The sequence below is a fragment of the Epinephelus moara genome, chromosome 7 (genome assembly GCF_006386435.1).
Source record: "Epinephelus moara isolate mb chromosome 7, YSFRI_EMoa_1.0, whole genome shotgun sequence".
In the NCBI taxonomy this organism is placed as follows: domain Eukaryota; kingdom Metazoa; phylum Chordata; class Actinopteri; order Perciformes; family Serranidae; genus Epinephelus; species Epinephelus moara.
In genome coordinates, this window is record NC_065512.1 from 20,280,653 (window position 1) to 20,295,122 (window position 14,470).

General features: G+C 41.5%; 1 protein-coding gene across 1 annotated transcript in view; it reads left to right on the forward strand.

Annotated features, from left to right (window-relative positions):
- The first annotated feature begins 297 nt into the window (after positions 1–297).
- Positions 298–14,470, forward strand: part of LOC126392977 (glypican-6-like) — a 146,479-nt gene continuing 132,306 nt past the window's right edge. Inside the window, exon 1 of the mRNA XM_050048783.1 lies at positions 298–775. Within this exon, the coding sequence (XP_049904740.1) occupies positions 625–775 (151 nt within the window). The 5' untranslated portion in view covers positions 298–624. The remainder of the gene's footprint in view (positions 776–14,470) is intronic.

A 14,470-nucleotide genomic window follows, 5' to 3' on the forward strand; every position in this document is an offset into this window, starting at 1 on the left:
TAATAGAAGTCCAGATAAAGCTGTGGAGATATGTTGTGTAGCTGATTCAATTACCTGTTTCAATATGTGACAGGTTTTTATTGCATCCCACAGCTCACCCACCCTCTCACCGCATGTGTTTGTTCTTATTTATTTATTTCTACTACATCTCTGTTTGTAGCTGCCGACCTGCAGCCCCCGGTGAAATGGATGAGGCTGGATTCCACTCCGTATTTTGCGTCCCGCTCTGCCTCGCCGGTGCATCTGATGTGAACACGGCGCGCTCCCCTCCACACAGCATTTCCACTCCAACACAGCGACCAGGGGGCTTCGTCTGCTCAGCGAAGTTGAGTCAACACGCCGGGGAAACGCGCTGCCTGGATTCATGTGGCACCTCCACACTCGCACTCGGCTTTCTCTGCGGCGCCTGGGGACTTTTAATCATTCTCGCTTGAGATAGAAACACGTTTTTGGCTTTGGGGAAATGTGTTGGGACTAATAGTTGAGTTGCAACCATTAAACGCCCAGTCATTAAGTACCTGCGGATCTACTGCAGGGGAGTTTTTTATTTATTATTATTTTTTTTATTCCCTGCAAGGATATACTGCAGACCTTTAACAACAAGGATCTCCACAGAAGTGAACAATGCTCAGACTAGAGACTATCATTTGCACTTTTTCTGTGCTGTCTGTTGCAGCAAGAGCTGATTTTAAGGCACGGAACTGCAGCGAGGTGAGGGAGGCTTGTATCGGGAGAGGCTTCAGCTTCGCACATGTTCCTCTTCAGGAGATCCCAGGTAAGGCTGGACTCAGGGGCGACCCGTCTGTGAGGCTCAAACCTGCAGAGCACACCACTGGGAGCTGCCTGCGGGAATAAGCGCATGCTTTTGTGTCTATATTTAATCTATATGTAATGTCACACTCTGGATTGGAAAGTTAAAAATCCCCAAATATCTCATTGCAACTCATTTATGATGCAAAGTGTGACTGTAGGTGGTTAAATGCTGCAGCCTGTCACTGCATTAGGCGAATCTGTTATACAGCACCTCAACCACCTGTCACTCGCTAAGTTGCTGCAAGTCTAACTGACCAAAGTTTCCAAACCACACACACACAGGGGGGGATATACTGAATTACCAAAATAGTCTTAATTGACCTAACTGGATGGTGACCAACAGCTGGCGCAGCCTCCTGCACCCTGCAGCCTGCACCAGAGAAGTGACAGGCCTGCTGTAATCAGGGAAAACTCCTCTCATTTAAAGCGCCTGAACCCAGCTTGCAGTTAATGTGAGCTGGTTTACTGATTCATACAATCATGCTGCGATAACAATATCCAATCAGCCAGCATCGATACTGAATGTGTAAAGAGTCCTCCCTCCTCCAGGCAGCTGTGCGGGTAAGATCTGTGTCCAGTAGAGGTCTGTGACTGTGCTAACCAAGCAGAGATAATGAATGATCAACTGTGCAGATTAACTCCTGTCCTGCGAAAATTAAGTGATAAGGTGAAGTGGAACAGCTGCTGGCTCTTGGAGTGCTTCAGTAGCAGTCCATATACATGAGTCAACTGTATAATCTCAGCCACTGCTACCCCTTTGGAGCAGGTATGTCAAATACCTCATAGGATGAGTGTTACATTTTAGATCTGGTTGCATGTGTGTCCTGTGCAGGTGAAGCATGCAAACTGGACAGAGATAATACATCCAAACAGGTTTAATCGTGTGTAGTTGGACTGTCAGGACTGCAGACTTAAGTAAAAATATTTTTAAAAACAATTTTCTAAATGCAGATTTTTGCAAAGTGGATATAAATACATTCTGTCAAGGCCGTAGGTTTTGTTTTGATATTGGGAAAATTGAAGATTTTGAGCATCAAACACTTTATTTCCTGCACTCTGGGGAATTTGACACATCAATTTGTGCATTTTCTGCATCACTTATTGGTTTAAATGTCTTTTATTTTGTCAGAATAAAAACTGTTACTTTCATGCTTTCATTGGGGGGACAAATGCATGCATGTCTTCAACGCTGATATTTGGTTGAATTTAGATTATCATCAGGTGACTAAAATTTAATGTCCAGACATCTAATGCCAATCAAAACGGATGTAGAATACTGATGACAGGTGATGCTGATATTTTGTTGGTTTTAAGTTGTGTTAAGTAACCAAAATCCAACGTCTTCCAATCGTCTCATGCCAACGTCATCTTGACCTAGAATAAAGACATTTAGTCATGAGGTATGAAGAACAAAACCCAACGTCTGCAAAACATTACAGTGTTAACAACCACACAATGTGAAATTCTAACATTGTCAGGTATTTAAAACATCGTCAATCGGATTTTCATTCCAACTAAAATCTAAAATTTAATGTCTGTCTGACATAAGAGTCCAAATAAATGCATAGTTTTTGCAAAGTGGATATAAATGCATTCTGTCAAGGGCTGGATTTGGAAAATTGAGAATTCTGAGCCTCAAACACTTTCTGGTCAATTTGATGCACCAATTTGTGCATTTTCTGCATCAGTAAATGGTGTAAATGTCTTTAATTTTGTCAAAATAGAAGTCCTCTGATACTTTAATGCTTTTATTGGACGGGACAAATGCATATGTTGTAACCCAGCTTGCTATTTGTGTCTTTCAACGTTAATATTCGATTGTCGGGTGACCAAAATTCAATGTCAGGACAACGTCTAATGCAAATATCAATTGATGTAGAATACTAATGACAGCTGAGATTTTGTTGGTTCTTCCAAACGTCTCATGCCAACGTCTTTATAAGGCTCGTGAAACAAAACCCAATGTCTACAAAACATTAGAATGTTAACTTCTACACAACGTAAAATTCCAGCGTTGTTAGACATTTAAAACATCCTCAGTCCAATTTTCATTACAGCTAAAATGAAACGTCTGCCCAGTGAAAGAGTCCAATGTCTTTCTGATGTCACTTTGAGGTCTGGTGCCAGTGGGGATATATTGATGGGGCTGTGTCCCCTGCATCAACCCGGAAATCTACACCTGTGCTTTCTGTGTCAGCAGTTCAGGTCATTAAAAAAATGTTCTACTGCAACAATATTTTATATATCAGCAGATAAATTGTTAAATATTGTTCAGTAGAAGCCCTTTGACTGACATGTTGATGCGATGTGAATATGTCTGCACCTGAAGAAAAGTAATTAGGAATAAAAAGGTTGTGTTTTTTGCCTCAGCTGAGTTGTCTCTCCGGGTCGTCATTGTTGTGCTCCAGGGCCAATCATTCTCTCTATAAAGCAGAGAATCTGGCACAAGCAAAAGGCTGCATATTTGATAACAGGCACACCTGTTCAGAGATGGGTTGAATAACTAACTGATTAAATCCTTTGGATCCATGTCCCTGACATCACAACTAATCTCCCAAATGAGTGAAAAATTCAATCTCTCTCATCTCCGAACGTTGTCACCCTGAATAAACGTCTTTTGATGTGGTCTTTGAATGAGTCATAACCTTACGTGTCTGCCGGAGAGACAACGCATTATCAACACCTCAGCAAATTCACACGGTGATGGGCATGCCCTTCAGGCTTGCGACTTATTGCCTCTCACTCATGCAAACAATAATCGAGCTAAGCTAAATCTTGACTGAAGGTGGAAATGCTTAAAGTTAATTTATTTTAAACGTCTTCTGTTTAAAAAAAGGAACAGGAGCAGGAATACATTTTTTACTGTTTAAACTCTGGAGGATGAATAAAAGGAGCTGGTATTAAATTATATCTCATGAATGGTACATTACTTTTTTTGTACTATTTCCACTGAGTCTATTGAAAGTAGAGTCACTAGAGTTTAGTATTTTACTCTTTGGATAAATCAGACATCGCTTTGAATTATCAATAAAGTATGCACTTTCTCTAACTAAAGTGCACTCAGTACTTAAAACACGCTTAATTGCACTATAGAAATAGGATTAATGTACAGTAAAAACATCTACCAAGGACAAAAGAGAATGCTCAACTACATTTAAGGGTTTTACGGACAGATTAAAACATGAATACTGCACACAAACTTATGTAGCCTTTACACAGGCGCAGATTTCAAGGGGGGGCCCTCAGTATTTAGAGGACATGGATGTTGACACCATAACAGAGGCAGAAAAGGCACAAATTGGTGCATCAAATTCCCCAGAATGCAGGAAATTAAATGTTTGATGCTCAAAATTTTCTGCTGGGGGCCCCCCAGACCACCTGTTTCACACGTGCCCAACAATATTGAAACAAAACCCACACCCTTGAGCCTTTATAGTTATTATTTTCTAGCAGGATTGCAATATTAGCTGTTCAGGAGGAGGCACTGAAGTGGTTAAGAGCGCACACCCCATGTGGCATATGGGGAGCATCTTCGGCGACAACATTACTCGAGAGTTAATATTCCAGCACGTGTAGATTAGTCGGTCCTTATGGGACCCGGTGCAGGGCGGCTCTTAAAGCTTCCCGTGTAGCTTATTGTTCCTGTCAGCCTTACAGCTGTCATCACACTCTATTAACTCACTGACGACTTGGCAAAAACGTCAACCTTCATGTTACCGGTCCACCCCTACAAATGATGCCTTCGTTGCTTCCATGTGCTCTGTTTTAAATGGCTGCTCTTTGCTGTTTGATTTCTTGAAATCTCTGTCGTTATCTGAGACTTGAGCATCAAATTGTAGTGGCAGAGAGACGTGTGTGTGTGTGTGTGTGTGTGTGCTCCTGCTGCCTCTGATCTAAGATGTCATTAGAGACCGTGTTAGACGTCAAATTAGACAGAAGCCACTAAATTGCTCTTATACATGTATATGCCACATTTTTTTGACTCACGTAATCCGTTAAGAGTTAATTAATCCCATTAGACCACTGTTAAATTCTTAATCACATTTATGTTGATGACTGTTGTTTGTTTCATTAAGAGCTATTTGCCTTTTTTTCCCCAGATTTCACTGTTTTTTTATTCAAATTAGTTGTCGCTTTTCACATTATGATCGTACTGTATGTTTCTATAAAGCACGTATTACAAATACAATAGAGGGAAAAACAGAAGGGTATTATTGTGCTCAGCACCACTTAGACTGCTCAGCCACTGCAACAATATGTTTCTCACAAAGCAAAAAAAAAAAAAAAAAAAGCTTACAATCCCATTTTTTTTTTTTTGCTCTTGTGTTTGGTCAAACAGAAGGAACCAGGTCAGGTGGAATGACAGCAGTGGAGTCAGTGTTATTGACAGAAATGTTGTTATGATCCGAAGCCTAAAGGCTCAGTTGGTACAGTAATTCCACAGGACTTAGGCGATGATTCTGCCTGCTGACCAGGCCAGGCTGGAGGCTGGAGACTGGAGGCTGGAGGCTGTCAGCAGCTACGTGGTGAAGGCATTTTAAACCACGGGAGCATGAACTTGCGGATTGCACTAAAAGTCTTTAAGTGTCCGCGCATCTTAAACTGCCCTGAGCATCTCCCCTCTCCCCAGCAGACTTAACTTATATCTATTTAATTCAACTGTTATAGTATTCCTTAAATTTTAACCTTTCAAAATCCACTTTTTCACCACTCTGCTTAAAGATCAGACTTACACTCTGCAGTCTTGCCCCTGCTGTCTCAGTTTCCACTCAGTGGATTACCCAACGTCTGAGGTAAGATGGCAAGATATGGAAAGTGAGTCACACAGCCGACTGCTGGATTCAATGGAACTTCTTAGCATGTCATATTCTACGCTATCTTTTGACGGCCAGCTCTGTTTACTCCCAGCCAGGAGATGGAGATGGGACAGAAATAACGGTGCTGATATTTTATGTGATCCTTGGCTGCCTGCACAACGAGGCAAATGATCTCTGCCGAAGCGTGTAATGTGCACAGGTTCTCTGCTGTCATGTAATGGGATGGAGAGGATTAAAAAGGGCTAAATGGGAGTGCCTGCAGAGGGAATGGCCAGGTGACTTTGTTAGCCCCCGCAGCATACGCCAGTGTTGCTGTGATGTATCGTCAGATTATCGTGACCTTCCTGTCACTCACACGTGGAGATAGATCTGGGAGCGACGCCCGTAAAGGGGCCGCAGCTTCAGATGGTTTTATGGTTTGTTTACGCTTTTAGATTTCACCCCACAAACATCAAAACATTTGTAATAGAATTGCAGATAATTAGACATTAGGGATAAGCGGTTATTGTTTGAGTTCGTATAGGGTAGCACCAGTGTTTGAGGCTGCTTTCTGCTCTATAATGTAATGTGAATGTGTCCTACTGAGAAGCAGAGGGGGGCACTATCAGGGAGAAGAATCCAAACAATCATCACTTTTCCCGCAGCAGAGGGGATTTCTCAAACGCTGCCTCCATCTCTGTGTCATCAATCATACTCATGAATGCCAAAATGGCCTCATGATGGGCTCTCTCTGCAGGTGTTCCCTCGGAGAGCTGTAGGAAACATTGTGTCCCGCAACTGCTTCAGGGCTGTAGAGCTGGAGGCAGAACACAACACTCAAAGCATATCAAAGCATAGATTAATTTTATATATATATATATATATATATATATATATATATATTTTTTTTTTTTTTTATTTAAAAAAAAAAAAAGATGAGATACAATGAGCTTTACCATTAAATAAAGTTTTATACGGAGGGCAGAGGTGTATTTGGTACACCTGCTCAGTTTAATGCTGTTTAACTCAGTAGCTCTGCATTAAAGGCGCTGCAAAATTATTTTCTCTGTCAGTTTCTCACTGTGAGCCATGGGGTTCAGCATGAACCTGAAACTTTCTACCGAAGTTTGAATAGTTTTCTTCACTCCACATTTGAGATTTCGGTATTGGTGGTTTTGTCATTACTATTCTTGTTGTTATCTCTGCCAAGGGTGAGCCTTGAGGGGATCATGCATTTGGCTGTGTGTCTGTGTGTGTGTGCCAAGCAGCAACCTTTGGGGCTGTGAAATGAAGTCAACATAGAAGTGCCAAAAGCTGCAGTTCCCCAAATGGCCACTTGAGGCTGACTCTGGGAGACAGTCAATCCCCATAGAGCCCCATGTTAAAACTTTACAGCAGAAATAAACATGTTCACAGCCTGTGTTTTTCCTTCTTCATGACAATTGTACAGGGAGTGAATTTTATAGAACTCACCTGTTTACATATTATTAAGGTTTAAAGTTACACATATTTAAGGATGTGGCTGCTTTGAGTGACAGGTTGTCTGTGAGTTGCAGGCCCCCAGGAACGCTGCTCAGCCTTGCAGCAAATTTTGCTCAATGGTCCCTCATGCTATTGCAGTGAAAAAGTCCCCTGCAGCCCCCAAAAACATGTTCCCCATTGGCCACTATCATAAAAAAGACCTCTGTAAAAGTGTTCACCCGACACCCCGAACTGTAAGCGAGCTCAGTTATCTCTTTCAATTCAATCTATAAGTCAGATCCGCCCCTCACTCCTCTCCAGCTTCACCCTCTTGTCCGAATACGGTGTGTGTATCTGTCTGTCCACCACCATTCTCACACTCTGCTGGACCAATCAGCCTCATATTTTGTGTGCATATGTATGATTGAATGCTCAAGAATCTCTCATGGTTGCAGTGATTCACACTTGTTAAAAAAACCCTGATTTATAGACTGTTAAATGGACTGCAAATGGTAAATGGATGACACTTGTATAGCGCCTTTCTAGTCTTCTAACCACTCAAAGCGCTTTCATACTACTGACCCATTCACATACCCATTTACACACTGGTGGCCGAAGCTACCATTTATGGTGCCACCTGCTTCTCAGTAACCATTCATACACACTCGCACACCAATGGAGCAGCCATCGGGAGCAATTTGGGTTTCAGTATCTTGACCAAGGATACTTTGACATGCGGACTGGAGGAGACTGGGGGTCGTAAAGCTGATCTTTTTATCGGAGCCACGGCTGCCCCACCAACTGTTTTATACCACTGCTGACTTGTTACTCCTCCTAACCGGCCAGCAGGGGCTGCAAGTCCTCAATAAAATCGTGCAGTAGAAGTATAGAACAAAAGGCATTTCCAGGAATCATCTTGGCTAAAAAAAGTAGCTTTGCCATCAGTTGCAGGCCACATTTTGGCCTTCATCATGGCTCAAAATAAGACATTCATAGAAACGTTTGCCCTTTTTAAATAGGAATTGTGCAAATTTGCAGGAAAGCCCAATCAGTCTTCTTTCAGCATAAAAGCAAAATCGGGGAGTGCGGCAAAATGCCGCCTACCTACTTTTGTTTATACAGAATGCGCCTTTTTCAGGGCAATGGGGGGCGTGAGCAAGTAACAAAACGTGTAGCTCAGCATGTGACGTAAACAGTGACGTGGGAGGGAAGCTGCGGCTAGTCAGTCCTTCAGCGATTCTCTCATAAGTCGGCCCGTTCTTCACCGTCCCCATCATCTGGCAGTTAACGGCCTCTTCGTTTGCGAGGACAAGGAGGACACGCAATTCCTTGTCTCCCCAGTTGCTCATCTTTACAGTGTCTGTCAGGTTTCCCTCTTGCTACTAGCTGCTGGCTAATTCCTGCTATCAGCTGTTTCCTGTTCATCCACCGCCAGTGGGTCGCACATGCAGCGTCATCAACAGCTCCTCCCACAAGTCATCAACAGTCCCTCCCGTTGTGGAAGGCCGCCTCAGTCTGTTTAAACTAAAAGGGTTCCGCCAATATGACTACCCTACGACGCGGAAAATTGGGCACCTCGGATCAACTCGCCAATCCGGCTCTGTGTGTATAAACGCTCGCAGCTTGCCGGCAAAACGGCCCAACATTCGTGGAAAATCTGGCAGTGTAAAAGGGTCTATTGTGAAGTGGAGCATCTGCAGATTAATACTAGACCTAGTATGTTATGATTCACTTAAGTTATGCACAATACAAGATGAAAAAAAACAAACACTTTTGTTCTTGTCTCTGCTATCTTGCCTGTAAGGCAGCCGGGAGGGAACTGCTTAGTGTCTGGTCAGCTCTGGTGGCCATGTTGCAGCCGAAACGTGGCTGCCTGGTGGAGATCTGCACTCTACTGAGCACGCTTTCGTAGCACTGTCAATCAAATCTGATCAAACCTCACCTGCACAGTCTGCTGAAGCAGATTAACAAATAGTTTTGAGTGTTCAAACTCTAAATAATTAATAACTACAAATGTTTTCCCACCTAACTTTAATTTTATTGTTGCTCATGTAGTCATGAATAATTAATGCTACTGAGAAATATGAAACCAAGTTTTCATGGGCTTTAAAGGCAAACTATGCAGGAGTTTCCTGTCACTGCTTATTAACAGTATTACCACTGAAAGTGAAAACCAATCTCTCGTTTTGGAACCAGCTCTGCAGGACACTGTTGCAAAAGACAGCTCAGCTCTCAGTTGGTCTCTCCTTGATAAATAAAGCTTAGAAAGACAGATAAACATTGTTAAAACAATAACCACAAGCAAACAACTTCATCTGTCCACCACAAATGAGCAAGCACAACATCCAGTTAAACTGCAATACAAAGAAAAAAACTATTCTAAAACTTAAACGTGTGCAATTTTCTACAACGATTTTGAAAATTTAAAGAGCAATCAAATTGACCGAAGGTGCTATTTCCTCTATCCTTTAAAACGGACTTAAACTCCCCGATAGTAATCAGCTCCGACAATTTCAGGGCATTCTGAAAATTATTCTCAGAGGAAGGTATTTAAAGGCCCTTTTTTCCCCCTAGTTCGGATCAAACCTCGGGAAACAACATCTTTAGAATACTGTGAGAGCGCGGGGCGTATTGATTTTGGTTCTGACCTCACCTGCACGCTGAGTCCAGGAACAACCTGAACATCACAAAATAAGAGGAAAATAAGAAAATACAGGCAGAGATGGAGTTTGTGCAGATAAATACACCACCACACACTTCCATTGGGTCATAAGGGATGATTGAGAGGGATTACTTCTGTATGAATCTACACAAGTCCTGCATAGTATACTTTTAAACTATAGAATTTTGAGGCAAATGTTTAGTTGACCTTATATCAGAGATGTGTCACCTTTAGGCTGGGTTCATTATCTTGACATTTCTTTACATACATGATTGGAACAGTTGAATGAACAGCTGATTCTCTGTAAATGTACAGTATCTGTTCCTTTATTATAGTCTATGTTGGCTTTAATTCACCAGCAAGTGGATATTCGCAGTGTCTGTCCCCGTCAGTCGTGTAAGGGCCATTTGATGTCTACAAATGCAATACAGAAGTGGACCGCTCGCACGATCACCTTCATAAAGCCATGCAATTAGATTATTTTGTCTGACCAACAGTGCAAAGCCAAAGTTATTTCATTCTGTCAGTCTGGAACCTACGGTACAGTCTGTGCACCAGTGCTGCAAAGATGTCTGTGAATTTTGATGTGTTTCTTTCCAAAAGGAGGAAAACTCATGTCTTCAGGCTTACTTTCTTTTTTTTTTCTTTTTTTTTTTTTTTACACTAAAAGTAGTTTCTGGGTAATATTTCTAAACCCTAATCCTGTCTGTGACCCAAGCTTTCTGTTTATTTGTTTGTGGCCTTCAGCGGGGTTTATGTCCAACTCTCTGTTGCTCATAACCCAAGTTGCCGAGACGTTGATGCAGCCTACACATTTTAAACCCAGAAGGGAGTTCTGGCTGGCAGTTATTAACAATGGCGTTTGTGTTGCTAATTTACAGTGCATATTATGTGAGGGAGGGAAATCGTTATTCAGATGTTTAAAGTTGACTTTCGTTTGTTTCAATATAGCGACAAAGCTCGCTCCTTTGTAATTTCCGAATGCATTAAGAGCGGAAACAGAAGTGCATGAAAGAGACGCCGGGTTATTGAAGCCTGACCAATGCTGTAAGCCCGACGTGCCTTGTTTATACCGATGATAAGCAGCTGTTATCATATAGGTTAGTGAGGGAATGATGGCGCGAACGCAGCCATAAAGAATTAATGTTTGTCATTGTTTGAGATAAATCTACTGTGAAAAACAAGGGGAATGGATTGAAGTGATTCTCCTGAGACGGCATGGCAATAGCTGTTTCATGGTTTAAGAATCATTTGAAATGTGAAAGAATGAGTGCTCCTGTTGTCAACAAGAGATTGAATAGATGTTATTTTGATCTATTAGTTCCTGTCAACAACTGTCCAATTAAATTCTAACCTGGAGCCACTGAGAAGGAGCTTTTTCATTGCTCATTTAACAAGCTGCCATAAACACATTTCCTCTAGTCACTGATCCTACTTTTTTTTTAATTCTTTCTTTCTTTTTTAAAAAACTTTTGACCAGTACACTACACATGCTATGCCTGATTTGTTACAGAAATAGAAGCATTCATCTCTTTCAACCAAATCAAATCAGTGGACATAATTATGTTCATATACCATTCAGCTCAAAATGGACTGTTTCATTTCCTCAGATTGAAATGAAAGGTAGTTGAGAGGTGTTACCTCGAATAAATAAATAAATCGGCCGTCATATTTTTTCTCGCCTGCAAGAGTTACATTGTTCTGTATGTGTAAGATTATCAGATGACTGGCGTTATTATTCAGACATATTTTTGACACATATCTCTTGCTTGATATCTGACTACCTTGTGTGATTCTGTTTATTTATTTAGGGTTGTTTACACGTTTTCCAGTAGTTGACAAAATTCCACTTTTTTCGAAAACAATCCTCAGGATCAATGTGTATCTCTACATTGACACGAGGATCAAATTCAGGCTCTTGGCTGTGACGTATAGCTGGTACTTTTCCCCGACACCTCATCTGCCTGTCAAAGACCCAGCCGTCATGAAACAAAGCCCCCTTGAATGCCTCGTCGCTGTCGTTGGATCTATCTTTAGCCACAAGTCTGCCACTCCTGTCTTGTTGACAACGTCTGACTAGACATGATGTGCAACTGGAGAGGATGCTTGCCTTTACACCGCTCCTGAGGACGCCTCAGTTTGTTGCGTTCCAGCAAGCCGCCGTGCTGGGGGGCTCTGTGTTCTGCAGTTGTGTCCTCTCCCTCTCACTTAGGCAGCCTGCTGACTAGAGGACACTTTCACTGTAACAAGGTAGCAGGGCTAATAATGGCCAGTGTCTGTAAACTAAGCTGTAAATGCTGTGTGAAAGGTAATGATCAGTGCAGGTCTCAAGGCCCTCCAGGTCTCCAAACAGCCACCAGCTGCTACCTGTAGTTCAGTCCTCTGCCATGCTCCACTTAGCAAGTCGACGCAGAAGAGAGTGGCTTGCCTGCTCATGTCTCATTCTCAGGGGCTTCTAGGCGTGCTGCCCGTGTGGATCGAATATCCACACTGGCCTTCTCATGCCTCCACTAGGCTTTTTATTACATACTCCTCAATAAATATCAAAGCCAGACATAGTGCTACATATGCTGATTATGCGCTGCTTGTCATTCCTAAATGTGCTGCACATGGTGTTAGGGAAATCCATACATTAATCTTAGCTGTAATGATATTGGTGCACTTTGCAGAAGGGTATGGCACATGAATATTCCATAGCTATTACCCTCAGGGTCAAATGTATTGTACTTTTGGTTGTATATTTATCTTCTTGGCAAAGATTTATATGGGGTAAAATCTAGCCATTGTGTATTGTTTTACATGTAGGGATTGCCTCAGTGTAGCATGTAATGCAGTCGCCCAGTCACCAGACGTTTCTGCAAACCATGGATATGTTACATTTGCAGATTTCATACACATCAACATTTCTAAAGTGACGTAGTTCGGACATGTATATGAGCAGACTTCATCAGGAGAAGGAGGTGAGGATACAGTAGATGGTGTGACACCTAGATGAGATGGCTGCCAAGCTGAAGGACGCTGTATAGACTACTGTTTGAGACCAACAAACAACAAAACTGGATGCTTTTTATAGAGACATTGATGGCATTTCCAACTGTGACTGTGCCAATAAAAGTGGCTATTTTAAGCCAACATATAATCTTTTCCTAACCATTACCGAGTAGTTTTTATGCTGAAACAACATAACCACACAGTAACCACAGAGTTGCAGAAACTTGGATGGGCAGTTTAAGTAACTTTAATATTCAAATACTTGCAAAAACAAATCTAACTTAGGAATAGGTGTATATTGGCCAATATTGGAAAACAAGTAGAGTTTGAAATTTATTTATCGAACAACTGGACTTCAATTAGCCTATTTAACCATAAATTCAAAGTTAACTTAGGAAGAATCAGCAAACATTCTGTCGCTACCGGTATATAGGTTAGACACAGCTTTGAAGGACCGTTTCCGGAGTCTGGAGCCACTTTTGTATTTGTTCGTATTTTGCTGTTGCTTTTTTTATGTGTTCATACTTGTTTCTGTATTCATTTTGGGGAGATTTTATATTGGTAAATTTAATATTTTTGAAGTGTGACCTCAGACATTTCGGTGACATCATTTCTTGTAGATTCGCTCTATCCTCTTCACTTTTTTTTGGACCCGATGAGCAAGGCAGAAGGCGTCTCCTTCCTCATCCACGAATGCAGCACGGAGCATGTAGCAAACCAAAGTGTCTGGCCAGACCAGTTACACTTCATTAGCACAAGCTAACACAGCAGCCACAGCTAACATCCAACACGGAGGCCTTTAATGGTTCCAACAAACTCATACCAACACCAAAACGCAGGGCAGCTGTTGTTAAACCCATTCAAAAACATTAGTCAAGTGATGCTAACATTAGCCCGTGTGTGTGTGTATGTGTGGGGTTGGACTTTCACCACCTGTTTCCTGGCACGGTGTTCGCACGCTGCAGTAGTATGTTATTAAACAAAAAGAGAGCAATAGCGGAGCAAGGAGGTGCTGAGCTAAGCAATATTGCATGCAGCTCTACAATGAAATAAGATTTTACCTATTTTAAATATTAAAAAAGTGCTTAAAACGTATATTCACATGTGGGAAGTTGGGCAGTGATTGCTCTACATGTTGAAAGAATACTGACATCCAAATCGAATACTCAAGTACTCATGCCCATCCCTAGTTGAAATGTAAATGAGGGCACAGGTACCCCTAGGGGCACTTTGGAGTACTACAGGGTAGGGCTTGGCGATATGTCCTGAAAATTCTGTCATGACATTTTTAGGCTATATCTTGAAACACGATGCATATCTCAATATTTTTGAATCTCCTCAAAAGCACTCCATTAATGCTCGGACTGGGAGACAAAATCAAATGTAACAATATTTCAGACCAAATAAAAATATTAACACAATGAAATTTTCCCTCAACAATCATCAATAATGTGAATGTAATGACTAATTTGGTTATGGCAAGCACTGAATAAAACAAACGTCAGGTAAATTTATACCTTTAGATAACTTTACTGTAGTTCAACCTTTTAAAACAAGGAAAAAACCCACCATTTATGCCATATCACCATACAACGATATCCAAAATCTAAGACGATATATAGTCTAATATCTTTATGTCAATTTATCTGCTGATTACTTCTCAATTAATGGTTGTTGCAGTTTCCCAGAGCTCAAGGTGACATATACCGAGAACTTTACAATGACAATGAAAATATTTTTAACAGAA